Genomic DNA, 23,111 nt, shown 5'->3' on the forward strand with positions numbered 1-23,111 from the left:
AAACAAATCTACTTCGAAACAAAAGTATAGACCTACGGGCTTAAAAAAAAGAAGACGCCTGTACCATGTCCGATATAGAGTTGAAATGTATTCAATTTTGAGTTTGCATCCTATTTTAAACGTTATAACGTTATATCACAGAAGACTGAAATATGACAAAACCGTTTGACATAGAAACACTGGATTTTCGGCTGCTTTTTAAAAATAATGGCAACTTAAAAAAACTGAATGTTTATTAATTATGAAAAATATTAATATCATTCCACCCATGAAGCCACTATGTCATTTGACTGCAGGAAAGGGCTACATACCAATTCTCCCATTATATTTGTTTTACAATGTACTGTATAGTGGGTTTAAAACATAATTTTTTTAAGCTAACATAGAAGAAGGTTTTTCTACACCATCAGTTGTTTTGTGTGCTGTGTGTGACTATCAAGCCACCAAGTTAGTGCTGTCTGATTGTGTTGAATACTGGACACAAAAGAGGAAATGCAGAGAGGTCTTTGATAAGAAATGCATAGGCTGATTTTCCTATTGCGGTCATTAGTCAGTGTGTGTTTGAGAGAGAGAGAGATCAAAAAAGGGAACCTGGTTGTAACTTCCCTCTGAAAGTCCATAGCTTGTCATCTATTTTGTTATGTTGGGGTTCTGGTTGTTTTAAGGTTGTGTAACTATGTTGAGAAGGCCTGGCCGTGACCCCACTCTCCGAGGGTTTCTCAGGGAGAGTTCGGATATGCAAAAAACACATTTCCAATTCACACATGCTTATTAATACATACTCATACATGTGTGGAATAGGACAAATATAAGCACCCACCAAATGATTATTATTACATCTACTGTTATAAATGAGAGATGGAAATTGTGTACAAACTGTAGTGTAGATTAATGTGACATATCTTTATTCTTATCATAAGCAACATCAAATAAATGTGTCTCAAATTGAAAGAAACAAACCCATTGATCAATGCATAAAATTAAATTGATATTTCAAGAATACCAATACCTTTCCAAGGGAGGCATGGGATGTGATAGAACCAGCTGCTGAACAATGATGAAGTCCCTGATTTGCCTGAGAATGGAAGTGAAGTTATCCAGCTGGCTGTTACAGAGTTGTGAAATATGTATTTTCTTGTGATGCCCAAACATCACTGTCCTCTCCCATACTTCAGGCCACTGGACTCATTTGACAGTGAAATAAGGCCTCTGCTCTGGGTGCTGGATACACAGACAACTCTTTGTGTGAGAACAGTAGAGGGACATACAGATACAGTAGATCTCCTTACTGTTTTAGTACAGTATATATTGTTACTGTATACAACACCCCAATCTACTAGTCTCTCTCTCTCTCTCTCTCTCTCTCTCTCTCTCTCTCTCTCTCTCTCTCTCTCTCTCTCACTCTCTCTCTACAATTGAGGAAGAACATTTATTTGTAACTTCCTTAATTTAGGTTGTGGACCTCACTGACTGACTGATTCACTCACTAAGCATGTAATGGTGGAACTCAACATTTCCGAAATAATTGTTTAATAAAGCTAAATGTTTACGCAAAAAAAATCACGATTAGGCTATTATTACATTTAAAACCTGTTGGTACTAGGGGGCAGTATTTTCATTTTTGGAAAAATAACATTCCCAAATTAAACGGGATATTTTGTCAGGACAAGATGCTAGAATATGCATATAATTGACAGCTTAGGATAGAAAACACTCTAAAGTTTCCAAAACTGTAAAAATATTGTCTGTGAGTATAACAGAACTGATGTTACAGGCGTAAGCCTGAGAAAAATCCAATCCGGAAGTGACTCATCTTTTGAAAGCCCTACGTTCCGATGCGTCCCTATTGAGCTGTGAATGCCCTATCAACCAAATTACACTTTCTACGTATTCCCCAACGTGTCTACAGCATTGAGGTAGTTTTACCATTTATGTTGAAGAATACCCGTAGGCGGCTTCATTGCGCAAGTGGTCACCTGATGCTCCCAGAGAAATTCTTGCGTAAAATACAGAGGTAGCCATTATTCCAATCGCTTCTACTGAGAAACCAATTGTCCCGGGTTGATATATTATCGAATATAGATATTTGAAAAACACCTTGAGGATTGATTATAAACAACGTTTGCCATGTTTCTGTCGATATTATGGAGCTAATTTGGAATATTTTTCGGCATTTTCGGTCGATTTCTCAGCCAAACGTGAAGAACAAACGGAGCTATTTTGCCTACAAAAATTATATTTTGGGAAAAAATGAACTTTGGCTATCTACCTGGGAGTCTCATGAGTGAAAACATCCGAAGTTCAAAGGTAAACAATTTAATTTGATTGCTTTTCTGATTTTCGTGACAAGGTTGCCTGCTGCTAGCAAGCCATAATGCTATGCTAGGCTATCGATAAACTTACACAAATGCTTGTCTAGCTTTGGCTGTAAAGCATATTTTAAAAATCTGAGATGACAGGGTGATTAACAAAAGGCTAAGCTGTGTTCCAATATATTTCACTTGTGATTTTCATGAATAGGAATACTTTCTAGGAAGATTTATGTCCGTTGCGTTATGCTAATTAGTGTCAGATGATGACAACGGTCCCGTTCACGGGACAAGGTGTCACTAGAGGTTAAGATGTCTCTCTCTGCCTGAGAATATATACTGAACAAAAATATAAATGCAACATGAGCTGAAATAAAAGATCCCAGAAAGGTTCCATATGCACAAAAAGCTTATTTCTCTCAAATGTTGTGAACAAATTTGTTTCTATCCCTGTTAGTGAGAATTTCTCCTTTGCCAAGATAATCTATCCACTTGACAGGTGTGGTATATCAAGGAGCTGATTAAACAGAATGATCATTACACAGGTGCATCTTGTGCTGGGGACAGTAAAAGGCCACTCCAAAATGTGCAGTTTTGTCACACGACACATTGCCACAGATGTCTGAAGTTGAGGGAGTGTGCAATTGCCATGCTGACAGCAGAAATATCCACCAGAGCTGTTGCCAGATAATTTAATATTAATTTCCCTACCATAAGCCGCCTCCAATGTCATTTTAGAGAATTTGGCAGTACTTCCAACTGGCCTCACAACAGTAGACCACGTGTAACCACGCCAACCCAGGACCTCCACATCCGGCTTCTTCACCTGCGGGATCGTCTGAGACCAGCCACCTGGACAGCTGAAGAAACTGAGGATTATTTCTGTCTGTAATAAAGCCCTTCTGTGGGGAAAAATGTATTCTCATTGGCTGGGCCTGGCTCTCCAGTTGGTGGGCCTGGCTCCAACGTGGGTGGGCCTATGCCCTCCCAGACCAACCCACGGCTGCGCCCCTGCCCAGTCATGTGAAATCCATAGATTAGGGCCTAATGAATTTATTTCAATTGACTGATTTCCTTATATGAACTGTAACTCAGTAAACTCTTTGAAATTGTTGCATGTTGTGTTTATATTTTTGTTCAGTATACAATATCATATTTGCATTTGTCCACAGTTGCAGGTAAAACTATTTTCTACAAAGATCTGAAGACACTCTTCAGATCACATCATTGGCAACAGTCAGCATTTGTGACCCGTTTCAAAAAGCTAGGTGTATATCGCATGTCACTACTTCACAGGAGAGGCATAAAAATAAAATCTCTGAAATTTCACAAGTGACAAGTAATAGACATGTGAGCATGACTACATATGGACATACTCATAAGTCAAGGTGATCAAGTCGAAGTGGCCCCACTGTCCCAGATCATAGAGCACTCTAAGTGTGTCATTTATCATATAGTTTGTTAAATATCAACATTATCAACATGTTGGTACAGTGGGATTGAATTATAGGTTGCAGTCCAGATAAATAAAATTATTATTTACAGTTATGACATCCACCATCATGTAAATACATGGGAGAAGGTGCTCTCTTCCTGCTCCTCCTCCTCAGTGACAGTGTCATCTCTGCTAGGTGTGTCCTGAGTGGTTGAACCCCTTTCACCTGACCCTTGGTTGCCCAGTCCCAAGTATTTGCACTCCTCTGGGAGATGACCACCATCTCTCTGCTCTTAAAGTCCCAGAAGGCTGTTAGGTGGAAGGCCATGTTGGAGAACACCACACAATACTCGAAGAGGGTGAAAAAAGTGTAGCCTGTAGAGGTTAGGAAAGACAGGAGACTAACACTTTAACAAAAAATGTAAAAGCAAAATAGGATTTTGTATCTAATGCTTATTAAATAATCTTTGTCAAGAAATTGGATGATGTTTGAAGGAAACCAGTTCAAAGTGTGATCACCAAAGTATGATCATAAAGTTACTGGCCCCCTTCCCCATGTCAAACACTTGGATTCCTTATTAAGGGAACAAGGTGACATCACCTTACCTCTCATTGTAATACACCAATGGTAATATGATATTCTGTTACCTAATTTAAAAAGTCACCCCCTTGTAACCAGCATCGGAGAAGGTGTGTTTGCAGAGGGGCGTGGTTTATATAGCTAGATAACTAGTCTACTGGTGCCAAAATGTGACTGTAGAATGTCAGCAAATATAATTAAACGGTTTGCCCTATTTATCTATGGCAAAGATACGTATATGTTTCCCATTTCATCTGTGTTTGATGTTAGCTAGTTACTCGCTAGCCAGGTCTTCATCTGTGTCTGATGTTAGCTATAGTGGCTAGCCAGGTCTTAATCTGTGTCTGATGTTGGCTATAGTGGCTAGCTAGGTCTTCCGCCAGCCAAAAGGGGGAAGGGTTGTTCAAAACCCTGACACATCCGTCAGTGCTGCTGTGAACCGCATCACAAGATACATGCCAAGCTGTAGGCTCAAATTTAAAAAAGGATGTTTGAGTTGCTTTGTGTATCACCAAATTTGCTTGAGAGGATTTTATTGCAACACTGTCCGCTGGATCCAAGTTGCTTGACATGGGCGTTTCATAGAGCTGTCAGTTAAGGTGAGCTAATAAATATACAGTGCCTTGCGAAAGTATTCTTCCCCCTTGAACTTTGCGACCTTTTGCCACATTTCAGGCTTCAAACATAAAGATATAAAACTGTATTTTTTTGTGAAGAATCAACAACAAGTGGGACACAATCATGAAGTGGAACAACATTTAATGGATATTTCAAACTTTTTTAACAAATCAAAAACTGAAAAATTGGGCGTGCAAAATTATTCAGCCCCCTTAAGTTAATACTTTGTAGCGCCACCTTTTGCTGCGATTACAGCTGTAAGTCGCTTGGGGTATGTCTCTATCAGTTTTGCACATCGAGAGACTGAAATTTTTTCCCATTCCTTCTTGCAAAACAGCTCGAGCTCAGTGAGGTTGGATGGAGAGCATTTGTGAACAGCAGTTTTCAGTTCTTTCCACAGATTCTTGATTGGATTCAGGTCTGGACTTTGACTTGGCCATTCTAACACCTGGATATGTTTATTTTTGAACCATTCCATTGTAGATTTTGCTTTATGTTTTGGATCATTGTCTTGTTGGAAGACAAATCTCCGTCCCAGTCTCAGGTCTTTTGCAGACTCCATCAGGTTTTCAGTGCAAGGCACTGTATAGTGCTTTCGGAAAGTATTCAGACCCCTTGATTTTTCCCACTGTTCACCCCGCTACCATCCAGAAGGCCAGGTTAGTACAGGTGCATCAAAGCTGGGACCGAGAGACTGAAAAACAGCTTCTACCTCAAGGCCATCAGACTGCTAAACAGCCATCACTAACTCAGAAGGCTGCTGCCTACATTGAGACCCAATCACTGGCCACTTTAATAAATGGATCACTAGTCACTTTAAACAATGCCACTTTAAATAATGCCACTTGAATAATGTTTACATATCTTACATTACTTATATACTGTATTTAATACCATCTATTGCACCTTGCCTATGCCACTCGGCCATATTCTCATTCACCGCTTCAGATTTGTTTGTATTAGGTAGATGTTGGGGAATTGTTAGATTACTTGTTAGATATTACTGCACTGTCGGAACTAGAAACACAAGCATTTCGATACTCTCGTATTAACATCTGCTATGTAACCAATACAATTTGATTTGATTTGACATGTTTTGGTACCCTTCCCCAGATCTGTGCCGCGACAAAATCTTGTCTTGAAGCTCTACAGACAATTCCTTTGACCTCATGGCTTGGTTTTTGCTAGACTCAACTACAGTGTGATTGTACTATGCGATTGTAATTTCCTACTTTATAACTTGAAAAATTAAAACATTTAATTTAGCTAGTATTACTTGATGAGGAACACAATGAACCTGCTTAATTAAGCCCTCTGAGAAACTGTCGAGATGAGACATCAAGTAACACATTGCAGCTGCTGTAAAAACAGTTTCTGCCACATCCTTCCACAAATACTATTTATATTGCAGATCACTGTGTCTCAAGCAACATGATTTACTGGTTCTACCCTAAGATGGCCACAGTAGGTTGTCATGGAAAAACGATTACAAGCTCTATATCAAACTATTATCCAATGGCAATTGCCCATAAAACATGTATGACATACAGTAGTGGCAGCCTAATGCTTCTGTATGAGGCGTGTCATCTCCAAACGATATCCAGCAGCCCTTATGGGTACCAGTCTTTTTAGCTAACATTACACTCCTTGCCACGACATGTAATTGCCATAGTCCACTAGTTAACACAGCCACAAAGTCAAAATTGGCTACAGCGTAAAAATTAATTAAATGAAAAATGTGTTTTGAGTCTTAATTTAAGGTTAGGGTTAGACATACCGTTATCAGTGTGGTTAATGTCAGGGTTAGGTTTAAAATCATATTTTAAGCAGAGAATAGTAGAATTACGACTTTGTGGCTGTGGTAACTAGTGACGACCAAGAGTGCGCAATGAAACTGGATTTCAGCAGAGTTGCTTATTGTTTGTTGGAATTAACATTCATATTTTCCATGAGACATGTGGATCCTAGAAAAAATATAATTAGAATCAAAAACAAACATTTAGCTGTTAGCAGGCAAGTTTTTGTATTTTGATGCTTAAAATCAAAGCAAATAGGTTTTGTGTTTGGAATTGCAGTATGTATTAAGTTTGAAAATTAAGTTAGTTATGAGGTGTAATATTTGCATTAGAGGATAGCTGTGAGGGTTATCAAACACCTCATCTGTTCACCTCGAGCTCATTAATGATAGAATGTTCATATTTGAAGATGGCAGAAAGGACAATCTCTTTGGCAATATCAACGAGTGGCAAGGAGTGGAATGTTATTCTATATGCCATAAATATGTGTCAGTGTAAGAGTGCAAGCCAAGTGCGAGCAAGGTTAATGTCTTTGTGCTTGCTACAATGTGTGTGTGTGCACGTTTGGTGAACATGACACTCTACACTCCCAGTGAATTGTGTGTGGTGTGGAGGGGTGTGTTGGTCACAGCCCCAGACTGAGTCAGGAAACAGCTGTTCCTCCAGGACAGAGGCCCAGGTCCTGACAGTGTGAACACAGCCAGGGGCTTCTTCCAAGTCTGACTCAACAGGCCCTCAGTAACGCCCTGTACCACTGATCTGGTTGGGATAAAAATGCTGCTCTTTCTCCTAGAGTCCTAACACAGAATAACAGTGGTCCAAGTCCATCAACAATATAGTAAGAAACTGAAAATGAGAGATTCTATAAATAAGATTGTAATTTTTTTTTAGCTAAAACGATTGACATTGCTAATTACAATAGATTGGCAGTAGTCTGCATCAGTGTGAGTGTAAGGAAAGGAAACAGGGAGCTTCTCAATTAGGTAAAAGTCTGTCGTCTCTCTTCGACTCCTCCATCCTCCTCCATGACCCGCAAATTGATAGGTAGTCACCATGTTTAAGAGTGTCGATTCGTTAATAGGTGAACGGGAAGAGTTTGCTCCTCTCTTCTCCTCAATTGCCTCCTACAGTCGAGGATACTCATGTGTAGTGCAAAGTGTTTCGAAATCCGCCACACCCCCCTTGAATCAGCTGTTGTTTTCTCAAAGAAGAAACAAACATTTAAAAATGATACACTTCTTACCGTTTTACCTGTAAAATGTCACACAACACTAGCGAAATCATTTTTGGATTCCACCCATGTAAATGTCATTTGCAAATGATGTGCTAGCGGAGAAGGAGAGTTTCATTGCATACAAGTGCATTTGTTTCCATATATTTTCTCCTCTCCTCGTTTACCTCTTTTTTCAAAAGGAGATGAGGCATGGATGGAAGAGAAGACGCGAGGAGTCGAGAAAAAACATTTGAGAATCTACCACATCTTTGAACTGCACTTGACAATGCAGTTTCATTAGGCTGCAGCAATTGGTTTTTACTCTAGAGGGCTCTAGTGTCAACTGAACAATTAAGTCACCAAAAGCCCCTCTACTAAACAGAGGACCTTTACTATACTGTCTGCTTCACCAGGAAACTGCATCATACCACCAAATGAGCACAATCTGCAATTTTAGAGCTAGTTCACTTCGTCATTCAGTTGAATGAACAACTATCTTCATTTTACATTTCTGTCTTTCATTCACTTTCTACATTTCCTGGTCAAGTACAGGGCTGAAGGGAAGGAACGATGCCTTACCTCAGGAATCAGTGAGCACTTATTTATAACCAGACACAGCCGAGAAGTTAACACCAGGTGGATAACTGGCAATGAACAGGACAAACCTTCCTTATGGACAACTATGGGACAAAGAAGGGCATAAAAGCTAAAAGCATACTGTACAACTGTATTAGTCATAAGTCATTGATACAGGTTTTATGGTTTATAACTAGGGTCCATAGTTTCCCTGGTCGGGCCATGTATCCGGAAAAACTCAGGGCCCTATTTATAACAGCAAGAAACAGGAATTCTGTCATTTTTTCAAAATCTAATTGTATATCATGCAGCAAATGAATCCATGTAAATGAGCAGCATAGTATGTTACAGGGCAGTGGTTCCTAACCCTTTTGTTTACTGTTCCACCAACTAAATGTTGCTCTCTCCAGAGTACCCCTGATGTGTAGGCCTATGGTCTCGTTAGTTTTCTCAAGTACCTCCTGGAGAAGAGGCCCTTATATATAGAAGTTAAAATATGCCACTGCCACCAGGAACCTGAGAGCAGAGTGCAGGCCAATGCAGAAAAGCCAGATATGGCACTCTGGGCTCAGGCTTATGGAGGCACTAGTGGAACGTAGATCATTGGGAAACTAAAACAAAAACAAGAAGAGAGTCAGACTATGTATTTGCATGCAACGTTTTTAATAACAGGGACATGATTGATTATCTTGCTAAAGAGTGTAAGTGGAGTCTTGGAAATGAAACACGGAGGAGATGAAGATGCAGGTAATTATGCCAAGCAGTGGCAGACTGACGGTGCCCACAACACAGGAGGTGAATGATAAATCATAACCCCCCCTAAACGTAAAAATACCATATCTTCAGTTGGCCTGCCTGCCTCTTTTGGCAGGAGAGTAGGGCCGTTCGTGACTGGGTTGGGGTGTGGCTGGATGAGTTGCTGCCCCTCTCCTGATGCACACCGGATGTTTGTGGGGGACCTGGTGCTAAATCACTCGTAGACGACCTGATTCTGGGTCAGGGTTTCGTATGTCGCAGAGCAACTCACTCGCTGCGATCTATTGAAAGTCAGCCCTCGATCCAAGCACAGAGCCTGCTTCGGGTTAAAAGGTGCCCAACGCCTGTTTCGAATTACCACATGTACAGAGCCTGTTACGGGTTACCAGGTGCACGTGGATCCTGACAGCAGGACTATAGACATCTTAGTCATTTCAGGGAGTAAGCTATAATCTAAGGCCAAAGGAGAGGGGTGTTGACCAGGTAGGGAGAGTAGGTGTGGAGGCCTGGAGGTATGTAGCTCCAGGGAGTAAGCTATATACTCTCAGGCCCAGAGAAAGGGCAGGCAGGCGGGCAGGGATTTTAGGTCTAGAGGCCAGGAGTCAGAGGTCGCCAGGTCAATGGGGGCCTGCCTGGAGGTCAGGAAGGCCCCAGGGAGAAGGCCCTAGTGAATAGGTGTGTGAGTGACAATTTCCTTCAGGGGGGAAGAGAAAGCAAATTCATGTAAAAATGTGTGAGATGAAAATGGGCAGACTAAGGGTGTGCAATGTGTAGGCCCACTGAGTGTACATTCTGAACTGTGTTTGAAGTCAGTAGGTCACATGACCAAGGAGCTACTGAAATTAGAAACATTGAAAAACATTGAAAATTCATGTGAAATTGCTTGAGATGAAAATGGACAAGCTAAAGGGTGTGCAATGTCTAGGCCCACTGTGTGGACATTCTGAACCTTGTTTGAAGTCAGTAGGTCACATGACCAAGGAGCTATTGAAATTTGAATGTTTGAAAAATTAATGTAAAAATGTGTGAGATGAACAACCAGTTTTGAAAGTTTTAGGATTAATGGTTAAAGAGCTATTGAAATTTTACAAATTTGATTTGTCACCATGTTGACGGTCCCAATCTGCTGTTGGTGGAAGTAAGGAAAACTACAGGCAAATATCCGTCGAATTTCCAACCTGAATCTGTCTTTACCTCGGTATTCATGGCACGCTTACTATCATCTTTGTCATAGCACAAGAGCAGTCTACCGCTATCCATGCTTGCAACTTTGTCATTCAAATGATCATTTGGCATATTTTTGGATCGAGATAAATGTAACCTGTAACCTGCAATTCGATCTTCACTGGGTTGAATTCTCTGCTTGAATGTTATTCCAGGTAGGCTATAGTTTCTCTCTTTTGCTGAACAATGCACAGTTGAAGATGGTAAATTCACAAAGTACATATTTAGGAATGTATATGCCATGGTTCCCCAACTTGCGGCCCGTGGAATTTGGCACGGGGATAGTTTTATTTGGCCTCCCGAGTTTTCTGAGCAAAAAAAATAAAATAAAAGTGTTCTTATTTTTGTTGTTGGCCATAAAAGACTGTTAAAACACCAGGAAATCAGCTCCAGGTGATTTTTATTTAAGAAATCTAGTCCCAACTATTCCCACGCATAATAAAGAGATACATGATCATATACAAATGTAAGCAAGGTTTGAAATGCTTATGTTTTTAACAATATATCTGTCTGGGCTTCTTGTAAGTACACTATGTTCCGGCCACCTGACCACCCGCTCAAGAAAAAATCGACCCACGGTTGAATTTAGTTAATGATCCTGAGTGGCGCAGCGGTCTAAGGCACTGCAGCTCAGTGCTACTACAGACACCCTGGTTCTAATCCAGGCTGTATCACAACCGGCTGTGATTGGGAGTCCCATAGGGCGGTGCACAATTGGCCCAGCGTTTGGCTGGTGTAGGCTGCCATTGTAAATAAGAATTTGTTCTTAACTGACTTGCCTCTTTAAATAAAGGTTAAATAAAAAAATTAAATATGCTATGTTAAGTGTTTTGTTATATCAACACACACTTACAGTCCAATTGCAATGAGTGTTTTTTTTAATTCAATATGCAAATGGTGAGTTGAATGGTTTCATGACTGGTTTAGAGTAGCATCTTGACAGATAGCTCTTCGGATCATTATTACATATTAAAGAGAGTGACCTGGCTCTACGTATTTTACTGGTTTGTGCCTCACTGACAAAGCTCCAGGTTAGATGGGATCCTGAGTGTTAACACACACAGGAACTTTAATCACACACAGGAGAAGATGAACATAGGTATGTATCACAGGAGGTTGGTGGCACCTTCATTGGGGATGACGGGATCGTGGTAATGACTGGAGCGGAATCACTGGAATGGTATCAAATACATCAACATGGTTTCCAGGTGTTTGATGCCATTCCTATTGCTCCATTCCAGCCATTATTATGTATGGTTCTGTAAAGACACAGAAACTGAGAGATAATGAATATACACATGGAATGCAATGGGTAGAGCAGGATTAATGTAGGCATATCAAAGGAGCTACAACAGAGAATAAAATGGAACAGAACTGCAACAGCACAATAGGTAAGAACAGTATCTAATAACCAGGAATGACATAATAGTACAATAATACCAAGAGCAGAGTTAATGTAAACATCTTACCAAATACCATACAGGGAGTCTGTACAAATGGGGAACATAAATAGCAAGCATTACACTAAAGGTAATAGTAGCCTATACAAATAACAACACCAGCATATATCATTGTAATAGCTACGCAGTGACATACAAAGCCAAGCTAAACAACAATAACAACTCACTCTGTGTTCACGCATCCCATGCACATATGTCCAGTCACACTCACAGACTGGAATAACACCGTTCAGGTAAGACCTAGTGAACCTGAAGAAGCAGAGTAGAGGGAGAGAGGAGGTGTAAGACCCAGTGAACCTGAAGCAGCAGAGTAGAGGGAGAGAGGAGGTGTGTAAGACCCAGTGAACCTGAAGCAGCAGAGTAGAGGGAGAGAGGAGGTGTGTAAGACCCAGTGAACCTGAAGAAGCAGAGTAAGGAGAGAGGAGGTGTGTAAGACCCAGTGAACCTGAAGCAGCAGAGTAGAGGGAGAGAGGAGGTGTGTAAGACCCAGTGAACCTGAAGCAGCAGAGTAGAGGGAGAGAGGAGGTGTGTAAGACCCAGTGAACCTGAAGCAGCAGAGTAGAGGGAGAGGAGGTGTGTAAGACCCAGTGAACCTGAAGCAGCAGAGTAGAGGGAGAGAGGAGGTGTGTAAGACCCAGTGAACCTGAAGCAGCAGAGTAGAGGGAGAGGGGAGGTGTGTAAGACCCAGTGAACCTGAAGCAGCAGAGTAAGGAGAGAGGAGGTGTGTAAGACCCAGTGAACCTGAAGCAGCAGACTAGAGGGAGAGGGGAGGTGTGTAAGACCCAGTGAACCTGAAGCAGCAGAGTAAGGAGAGAGGAGGTGTGTAAGACCCAGTGAACCTGAAGAAGCAGAGTAAGGAGAGAGGAGGTGTGTAAGACCCAGTGAACCTGAAGCAGCAGACTAGAGGGAGAGGGGAGGTGTGTAAGACCCAGTGAACCTGAAGCAGCAGAGTAAGGAGAGAGGAGGTGTGTAAGACCCAGTGAACCTGAAGCAGCAGACTAGAGGGAGAGGGGAGGTGTGTAAGACCCAGTGAACCTGAAGCAGCAGAGTAAGGAGAGAGGAGGTGTGTAAGACCCAGTGAACCTGAAGAAGCAGAGTAAGGAGAGAGGAGGTGTGTAAGACCCAGTGAACCTGAAGCAGCAGACTAGAGGGAGAGGGGAGAAGCAGTGTGTAAGACCCAGTGAACCTGAAGCAGCAGAGTAGAGGGAGAGGAGGTGTGTAAGACCCAGTGAACCTGAAGAAGCAGAGTAAGGAGAGAGGAGGTGCGTAAGACCCAGTGAACCTAAAGCAGCAGAGTAGAGGGAGAGAGGAGGTGTGTAAGACCCAGTGAACCTGAAGAAGCAGAGTAAGGAGAGAGGAGGTGTGTAAGACCCAGTGAACCTGAAGCAGCAGAGTAGAGGGAGAGAGGAGGTGTGTAAGACCCAGTGAACCTGAAGCAGCAGAGTAAGGAGAGAAGAGGTGTGTAAGACCCAGTGAACCTGAAGCAGCAGAGTAGAGGGAGAGAGGAGGTGTGTAAGACCCAGTGAACCTGAAGAAGCAGAGTAAGGAGAGAGGAGGTGTGTAAGACCCAGTGAACCTGAAGCAGCAGAGTAGAGGGAGAGGAGGTGTGTAAGACCCAGTGAACCTGAAGAAGCAGAGTAAGGAGAGAGGAGGTGTGTAAGACCCAGTGAACCTGAAGCAGCAGAGTAGAGGGAGAGGAGGTGTGTAAGACCCAGTGAACCTGAAGCAGCAGAGTAGAGGGAGAGGAGGTGTGTAAGACCCAGTGAACCTGAAGCAGCAGAGTAAGGAGAGAGGAGGTGTGTAAGACCCAGTGAACCTGAAGCAGCAGCAGCTCCTCCGAAGTATTGAGTACAATGTCAACTGTTACAGAGATACGAGGGCCACAGCGACAAGGACTGGGGAGTGGAAGAAGGTGGCGAAAGTGTTGGACCGATTCTTCATGTGGATCTTTTTCTTCATGGTGTTTTCCATGAGCCTGCTGATCATGGGGAAAGCCATCTAACTTCAGACCTGGGCTGTGTTCATTAGGTACGGAACAGGAGAAAATATGTTGAAATTATGGAAGTATTACGTGAAATTGTGTATCAAAATGTTTTCTGTTTTACACCTATTGCGTATAACCAAAATGAGAAAACAGGTGTGTGCAATAAGTTTGTAATGACCAGTTTCCACCTCCCACGTTTTTATACATGAGGGCCTAATCTGAACACAGGGATTTAATAAAGATTTCACCAGTTTTATTGAATTATTTGATATTCCAAACCCTTTCATGTGTGTATGTTACCTACAGATATCGTTATTGTTTACTTTTACAATTTAGTTGTCTAGAGATGTCGGATCTTAATTTGAGCAAGTTCGCAACAGCAGAAAAATAATGCTGCTGCAGCAGCAGGAAATGTGAATTATTATGTGGATTATAATTAATTTACAGTTTTGCAGGGATTGATACATTTTTCGTTAGGGTGAATCAAGTTTGAAATTTCAAAGTGGAAATTACAAACTTCAGAAGCCCTTTTAAACCTCAAATATACAGATTTAATGTCCTGCAATTCTCCTGCAAAAGGTTGATCAAATTTAGATCCTACATCTCTACAGGTCATGTGTGTTAGAACATGGGAATTGCAATACATTTATATGACCATTCAGGAATGATTAAACACAAATGAATAGTTGATTTAAGCTCTTTGAGTTAATTTATTAACATTTAATAAAACATTATAATCCATTCTGACATTTCAAAACATTTAAATAATAAATTACAGCATCAAAATATCTCACAGTACATGATCCAGTGTATGTCTGCCGTACTAAACGGGACAATTTAACTTTAACATGCATGTGATATTGTTAAGAGAAACAAAGATTATCCCTTCAATTATTAGCTGTTTCGTAAACCAGGCTTTATTCTCTTTTTAAAGTGGATTGAACTGTATCACCTGATCCTGAACTGTATGTTCTGATCCTGAACTGTATGTCCTGATCCTGAACTGTATGTCCTGATCCTGAACTGTATGTCCTGATCCTGAACTGTATGTTCTGATCCTGAACTGTATGTTCTGATCCTGAACTGTATGTCCTGATCCTGAACTGTATGTCCTGATCCTGAACTGTATGTTCTGATCCCGAACTGTATGTTCTGATCCTGAACTGTATTTCCTGATCCTGAACTGTATGTCCTGATCCTGAACTGTATGTCCTGATCCTGAACTGTATGTTCTGATCCTGAACTGTATTTCCTGATCCTGAACTGTATGTCCTGATCCTGAACTGTATGTCCTGATCCTGAATTGTATGTCCTGATCCTGAACTGTATGTCCTGATCCTGAACTGTATGTTCTGATCCTGAACTGTATTTCCTGATCCTGAACTGTATGTCCTGATCCTGAACTGTATGTTCTGATCCTGAACTGTATGTTCTGATCCTGAACTGTATTTCCTGATCCTGAACTGTATGTCCTGATCCTGAACTGTATGTCCTGATCCTGAACTGTATGTCCTGATCCTGAACTGTATGTTCTGATCCTGAACTGTATGTTCTGATCCTGAACTGTATGTTCTGATCCTGAACTGTATGTCCTGATCCTGAACTGTATGTCCTGATCCCGAACTGTATGTTCTGATCCTGAACTGTATTTCCTGATCCTGAACTGTATGTCCTGATCCTGAACTGTATGTCCTGATCCTGAACTGTATGTTCTGATCCTGAACTGTATTTCCTGATCCTGAACTGTATGTCCTGATCCTGAACTGTATGTCCTGATCCTGAATTGTATGTCCTGATCCTGAACTGTATGTCCTGATCCTGAACTGTATGTTCTGATCCTGAACTGTATGTTCTGATCCTGAACTGTATTTCCTGATCCTGAACTGTATGTCCTGATCCTGAACTGTATGTTCTGATCCTGAACTGTATGTTCTGATCCTGAACTGTATTTCCTGATCCTGAACTGTATGTCCTGATCCTGAACTGTATGTCCTGATCCTGAACTGTATGTCCTGATCCTGAACTGTATGTTCTGATCCTGAACTGTATGTTCTGATCCTGAACTGTATGTCATGTGTGTTGCTTTGTTGTGCCAACTTGTATTCCCTAATGATCTCACCTCTCTCCACAGAGACATATTTCATTATTTCTGCTCAGACACTCTGCTAGTCTCCTGACAAAGTACTGCATTTTGAATACCTGCATATTCTAATTGAGTGTTTATCCTCAAAACAGTTCAACAGTGTCCCTGTTAGTCACCAAAAGAGCCAACTTTACCAGAACAGAGCTTTCTCAGCGCAGCCTTTCTCTCATTGTTTCTGAAACGTTAGATGATAGGATTCATATCAGGGACACTGTCAGAAAGGAGTTAACAATAGATATCAAGATTAGAACATTACAGTGAATGTTTTCAGACTTGGCACTGATGTGATATGAAAATTATACAGAAATAGAGCCCAGATGCCTATGCTGCTGTAGCCGATAGATCACATTCTCTTAGTGATAATGCTGCTGTAGCCGATAGATCACATTCTCTTAGTGATAATGCTGCTGTAGCCGATAGACCACATTCTCTTAGTGATAATGCTGCTGTAGCCGATAGACCACATTCTCTCAGTAATAATGCTGCTGTAGCCGATAGACCCCATTCTCTTAGTGATAATGCAGCTGTATCAGATAGACCACATTCTCTTAGTGATCATGCAGATGTAGCCGATAGATCACATCCTCTTAGTGATAATGCTGCTGTAGCCGATTGACCACATTCTCTTAGTGATAATGCAGCTGTAGCCGATAGACCCCATTCTCTTAGTGATAATGCAGCTGTATCAGATAGACCACATTCTCTTAGTGATCATGCAGATGTAGCCGATAGATCACATCCTCTTAGTGATATTGCTGTTGTAGCCGATAGACCACATTCTCTTAGTGATAATGCAGCTGTATCAGATAGACCACATTCTCTTAGTGATAATGCAGATGTAGCTGTTAGACCCCATTCTCTTGGTGATGCTGTAGCCAATAGACCCCATTATCTTAGTGATAATGCTGCTGTAGCCAATAGACCACATTCTCTTAGTGATAATGCAGCTGTAGTCGATAGACCCATTCTCTTAGTGATCATGCTGCTGTAGCCGATATACCACATTCCTTAGTCATAATGCTGCTGTAGCCGATAGACCCCATTCTCTTAGTGATAATGCAGCTGTAGCCGATAGACCCCATTCTCTTATTGATGATGCTGCTGTAGCCGATATACCCCATTCTCTTAGTGATAATGTAGTTGTAGCCGATAGACCCCATTCTCTTAGTGATAATGCTGCTGTAGCCGATAGACCCCATTCTCTTAGTGATAATGCAGCTGGCGACGTAGTGCTTATAGACTATGACAAACAGCAGCTCCCTCTCTATGGTTTCAAAAGACACATTCAACTGGATGAAACACACTGAGAGATGGCGATGTCATTCCACAAACACACTGCTATCATCTTAGCGAAAGCACTGGTTGATATCACAGTGTCTGTGAGGGCCAGGTTAATTATGAAAATGTACATGGCTGACTGCAGCTTGGGGTCTGTCGCCACCAGGGTAAGTGTGAGGAGCTTTCCAATCAGGATCATCAGGTAGACCACCAATAGGAAGATGGCCAGCTCTGGGTAGAAGACGTTCAGCCCTCTCTCACCCCCAACAAAGAGGAAGTCAGTCACATTGGCTTGAAGGCAAGAGTCACCTGGCGGTCAAGGAAGATCATTTTACAAAGGTGCACAATATATCAGTATTTGCTTGAGAAAGACATAAATAGTTATCTTATTTGGTATGAGACATTTGGTATGAGACAATCTTATTTGTTATGAGACACTTACTTTCTACATTGTGAAAGATGTGTTCAGGGCATCTATGCTGTCAACACTCCAGATTTGGATATTATTTGGACTGTTTCTGTGAAAAGACACACAACAAAGTCAAACAAACATGAATCATTCATCTCTATTGTAAACACTACATTTAATATCAACAAGTTTGAATTGCCATTGATGCAAATGATTATTTGATGAATCTGGTATTGAATTAGCCCAATAACACCAATGATTGAACATGCCTGTCCACCATACAGTAACACTTACCGTCTGTGTAGTGTGCACAAAACAATGATGCAGTCTACAAAAAGAATTACATTAACAAGACTGCATTCACAGAATAAAATAGCAATCTCCTGATAGTGACTTGACAATATGACTAGTTTATCTCAATGTACAGGTCCCAAGCATGCATTGATTGGTAATACATGCATGGAATTCATGGCAAACGAGAGCAGAGCTAAAATGGATAATAAAAGCTACTACTCTCTTCTGTGCTCCCCTTCCCATGTTGCATCATTATGCAGGCTTATGACTGGGGCAAATAGTTTCTGATTAATTATGTCCAACACATCATTTTGATCCTCTAAAATGTTTATATGCCTGGATAGATGCTCAACAAACTCTTCACAAACTCCATCGGCTAGCTAGGTGTTCACTGCAAATGCTGATATGCAGCAAACAGTCTTGTGTTTCCAGCAGGGAGTTGTACACCTCAATGGAACTTAAATGTGTGTGATAGTATTCAAATCTGGAAGCTCCAGTCAATATCAACCCGGAGTGTATAGACATTGTTTTTTCCTCGCTGTGTAACCTTTTACCATTTCAAAGTAACATAATCAAATTTGAGTATAATTTACAAGGGCAGCAGGTAGCATAGTGGTTAGAGTGTTGGGCCAGTAACCAAAACGTTGCTGGATCGAATCCCTAAGCTGACATGGTAAAAATGTGTTGTTCTACCCCTGAACAAGGCAGGTAACACACTGTTCCCCGGTAGGTTGTCATTGTAAATAAGAATTTGTTCTTAACTGAATTGCCTAGTTAAACAAAGGTGAAAAAAATAAGTGTAAAAACTTGTTCATTTATTGTTAAAGGCCCAGTGCAGACAACAACGTGATTTACCTGTGTTGTATACATATTTCCACACTATGAGGTTGGAATAATACTGTGAAATTGATAATGACCTTTTAGTAAAATACTTTTCTTTAAAGTCTGCCTGAAATTTCAGTCTGTTCTGGTGAGGTGGAGTTTTAGCCTGCCTGGTGTCGGCAGTAATTTAGTTAATAGACCAATAAGAAAGAGAGTTCCAAACCTTTCTGCCAATAACAGCTAGTTTTCAGTTTTTCCCTTCTAACTCAGACCACTCCCAGACAGTCCAAGCAAGTTTTTTAAAATTGAAAACAATCACAGTAAGGTACTTAATTGTTACTCAGAAATTATTTGATTTTGAGATAATTAAAAAAAAGGGCTGTATTGGACCTTTAAATAATAAAATCCAAACATGGTGCATTATGGAATAACTTTATTGGAGAACAAGAGTTTCAGGACAGAATCCTTTATCTGTTTGTTCCTGAAACTGTAAACAAGTGGGTTCACAAGAGGAGTTAAAATACAGTTGACAATAGATATAAGGATGAGAACATTGGGATGAATATGATATGATTTAGCACTGATGTAGACACATGAATGAGCAATGTAGAAGGTAAGGACAACAATGAGATGAGAGGAGCAGGTAGAGAAAGCTTTTTTCCGCCCTTCAGATGTGGCAATTTTGCAAACAGATTTGATGATATTACAATATGACCAAATTATGACAGTGAATGGAACATACATCACAAATAAAGCACATGCGAGGGCTAGATCTATCAACAGTGTTGTGTCCAAACAAGACAATGTAACAATCGGAGGATAATCACAAAACCAGTACATTATCTGATTACTACAGAAAGGTAGTTGTGATGCAAGAATGACATTCAATGCTGGAAGAATTAACCCCAAAGCCCATGCTGTTGAGGCCAGGATCACACATACTTTGATTGTCATGATGCTGTTGTAGCGTAAAGGATTGCAGATAGCAACATAGCGGTCGTAGGCCATAGCACATAGGAGAAATCCCTCTGTAGTTTGGAATGTCAAATAGATATACATCTGCAAGAAGCAACCTGCAAATGAAATGGACACATCATTCCACAAACACACTGATATCATTTTAGGTAAAACGCTGGTGGTGATCACTATATCTGTGAGAGACAGATTACAGAGGAAAATATACATTGGTGTGTGAAGTTTGGGGTCAAGCAACACCAGAGTGATGATCATGGCGTTGCCGATGAGGACCATAATGTATACCACAAGAAGAAAGATGGCCAAGTCTGTGTAGATCTCCTTGAGACCCAGCTCCCCTCCATGTATCAGGAAATCTGAAAACAGGCTCACGTTGAACTCCAGTGGTAGAGAAACATCTGAAAAACATTATGAGAAGAATGAGATTTTCATGTAAAAACATGCACCCACGAAGTACTGTCTAAAACACATACTGGTTTATATTTACATAGAAAGCATATAGTCGGGCACAGTGTAACTACAAGGAATACATTGTTAAGCAATATAGTTGTTATGACCTTATTATGAATAGGTATATCATCTGCATGCAGTATTTTCACACACACACATACACACACACCATACGCACACACACACCATACGCACACACACACCATACGCACACACACACCATACGCACACACACACCATACACGCGCACGCACGCACGCACTCACACAAACAGACACACACATATAGTAGGACCTTTTTGAAATCCAAGTGATACAGAAATTACATCATAATAGAAGGAAACAAAAGCCTTTTAAGGTTAAGGATGAAGTAAGAGTTAGTTTGATAGTTGTTCACTGTTCAGGTAAAGACGTTTCACCAATAGACAACACTGCAAACTCGAAAGCAAAGATTTTTATGGAATCAGCTGACACTGAAGGGGGATATCTAGTCAGTTTCAGAGTTGCACAACTTGCACAACTTAGTGCGTTCAACCAAAATGTGTCTTCCGCATTTAACCCAACCACGCTGGTTCAAAGAGGTGCGGGGGGGGGGGTCTGCCTTAATCAACATAATTGGCACACAGGGAGCAGTTGTTGATGAACTGTTTTGCTGGTCCAGGTATTTGAACCACTAGGCTACACTGTTGATGTTCATTTAAATCAATATTCACTATTAGAAACCAAACCAAACCAAACATCAAACAACAGTGTGATGAGCATTGAGCACATTAGGTTTAAAGTGAGGTTGATCCAGACAAGGGCATGGTTGTCCAAAGTTGCCACAGGTAATCATAGAGCCTCGCTAGATGCTAAGCGGGATCCTTGGGACGACCCTATCCTAAATCCTGACACCTAACCCTGACCATTACACAAACCCTTACCTAAACCCAACCCTAACCCTTACCTTAACCATTTTACATTTCAATGGGGTGAGGCCAGATTTGGGCCATCCAAAGCATCCCACTTAGAAAAAAAACATTGATTCACACAACTGAGAATAAAATAACAATATCTAACAAACAGAGACAAAACAAATGGACAAGGGAGAAAGAACATCTGCAAAGGTTGAATTGATTATGTTAGGGTTAATACATTGACTCAAATAAGGTAATAATTAGAGCTATACATTTTGTTATTAAAAACATTTAACAGGACGTTCTAAAGAAACCAGAAAAGTGTTAGCATCCTCCAATTCACCAGCCAACGTTGACAACATATTTTACATTAATCAGATGGTAAGAAATTCCTATTTAAATATTGGGAACATAATGTTGTTCACCTGAAAGAGAAATTTAAGATGTTAATTATGGCTGCTGTTCTTCTTGTTCCTTTAACAGCTCTTGTATCATTTGATTTTTCCAATTGGAAAATTAGAAAACACAAAAAAAATTTATGTCATAGAAAGCACTGGAGTTCTCACTTACTTGCCATTGTGTTGGTCATCTCACCAGACCCGCATCTCTGGGATTGAGGAAGAGCTGCGTAATGTGGGAATTTATATAACAACTCCTCACCCACTCTTCCTCTGTAATCCTTTTCAGGAAGCTTTTTAATTAGACAGAAAACACAGGAGTCACTTTGGGACCTTTTTATTGTGTTGTCTGGCACAAGCTCATAATTGGGACCTACAACACAAGCTCATAATTGGTTTAATCAGAACACAGAGACCCTTCAATACACTGTGGTCCAATACACTGTGATTTAATATTAAATGATATAGTATTCATGCAGTGATTAAATATACTAAGTAGGAGAACATAATCTATGCCAGTGGTGGAAAAAGTACCCTATTGTCATACTTGAGTAAAAGTAAACATACTTTAATAGAAAATGACTCAAGTAAAAAATAAAGTCACCCAGTAAAATACTACTTGAGAAAAAGTCTTAAAGAACTTGGTTTTAAATATTCTTAAATATGAAAATGAAATGTAATTGCAAAAATATTCTTAAGTATCAAAAGTAAAAGCATAAATCATTTCAAATTCCCTATATTAGGCAAACCAGACGGCACCATTTCCTTGTGTTTTTTTATTTGTGGATATCAAGGGGCAAAGTCTAAAAACACAAACATACTTTACAAATGAAGCATGTGTGTTTAGTGAGTCTGACAGATGTGAGGCAGTAGGGATGACCAGGGATGTTCTCTTGATAAGTGTGTGAATTGGACCATTTTCCTGTCCTGCTAAGCATTCAAAATGTAATGAGTACTTTTGGGTGTCGGGGAAAATGTACACTACCAGTCAAAAGCTTTAGAACAATTACTCATTCAAGCTTTGTCTTTATTTTTACTATATTCTACATTGTAAAATAATAGTGAAGACATCAAAACTATGAAATAACACATATGGAATCATGTATGTAGTAATCAAAAAAGTCTTAAACAAAAAATATTTCTGAGATTCTTCAAATAGCCACCCTTTGCCTTGATTACAGGTTTGCAAACTCTTGGCATTCTCTCAACCAGCTTCACCCGGAATGTTTTTCAAACTCCTTTTGAAGGAGTTGCCACATATACTGAGCACTTGTTGGCTGCTTTTCCTTCACTCTGCGGTCTGACTCCTCCCAAACCATATCAATTTGGTTGAGGTCGGGGGATTGTGGAGGCCAGGTCATCTGATGCAGCACTCCATCACTCTCCTTCTTGGTCAAATAGCCCTCACACAGCATGGAGGTGTGTTGGGTCATTGTCCTGTTGAAAAACAAATGATTGTCCCACTAAGCCCAAGCCAGATGGATGGTGTATCGCTG

The 23,111-nt window shown here is 40.6% G+C and overlaps 2 protein-coding genes across 2 annotated transcripts; both read right to left on the reverse strand.

Moving 5' to 3' along the window:
* Positions 1 to 435: 435 nt before the first annotated feature.
* LOC112266173 (post-GPI attachment to proteins factor 2-like) lies at positions 436 to 13,965 on the reverse strand. Its single transcript, XM_024443633.1, has 4 exons — positions 13,843 to 13,965; positions 9,009 to 9,138; positions 3,971 to 4,119; positions 436 to 474 (listed from the first exon to the last, which is right to left on the reverse strand). Exons 1-4 carry the CDS (start codon positions 13,963 to 13,965, stop codon positions 436 to 438), a joined length of 441 nt encoding a protein of 146 aa, XP_024299401.1.
* Positions 13,966 to 19,317: 5,352 nt separating this feature from the next.
* Positions 19,318 to 21,822, reverse strand: LOC112266174 (olfactory receptor 10J1-like). The gene is made up of 2 exons (XM_024443635.1): positions 21,788 to 21,822; positions 19,318 to 20,270 (listed from the first exon to the last, which is right to left on the reverse strand). Exons 1-2 carry the CDS (start codon positions 21,804 to 21,806, stop codon positions 19,318 to 19,320), a joined length of 972 nt encoding a protein of 323 aa, XP_024299403.1. The 5' UTR covers positions 21,807 to 21,822.
* Between the last annotated feature and the right edge of the window lie 1,289 nt (positions 21,823 to 23,111).

Source organism: Oncorhynchus tshawytscha, linkage group LG13 (assembly GCF_018296145.1).
Source record: "Oncorhynchus tshawytscha isolate Ot180627B linkage group LG13, Otsh_v2.0, whole genome shotgun sequence".
Classification (NCBI taxonomy): Eukaryota; Metazoa; Chordata; class Actinopteri; order Salmoniformes; family Salmonidae; genus Oncorhynchus; species Oncorhynchus tshawytscha.

Bases quoted from the DNA above. Each gene is read 5' to 3' on its own strand.
- LOC112266173 (XM_024443633.1), bottom strand. From the start codon at position 13,965: ATGGCTTTCCCCATGATCAGCAGGCTCATGGAAAACACCATGAAGAAA. The intron at 4,120-9,008 runs TATAAGGGCCTC...TAACCTCTACAG, and splicing joins GGCATATTTTAACTTCTATA to GCTACACTTTTTTCACCCTC. The intron at 475-3,970 runs GTGAAAGGGGTT...TTTTGTGTCCAG, and splicing joins ACTGGGCAACCAAGGGTCAG to TATTCAACACAATCAGACAG.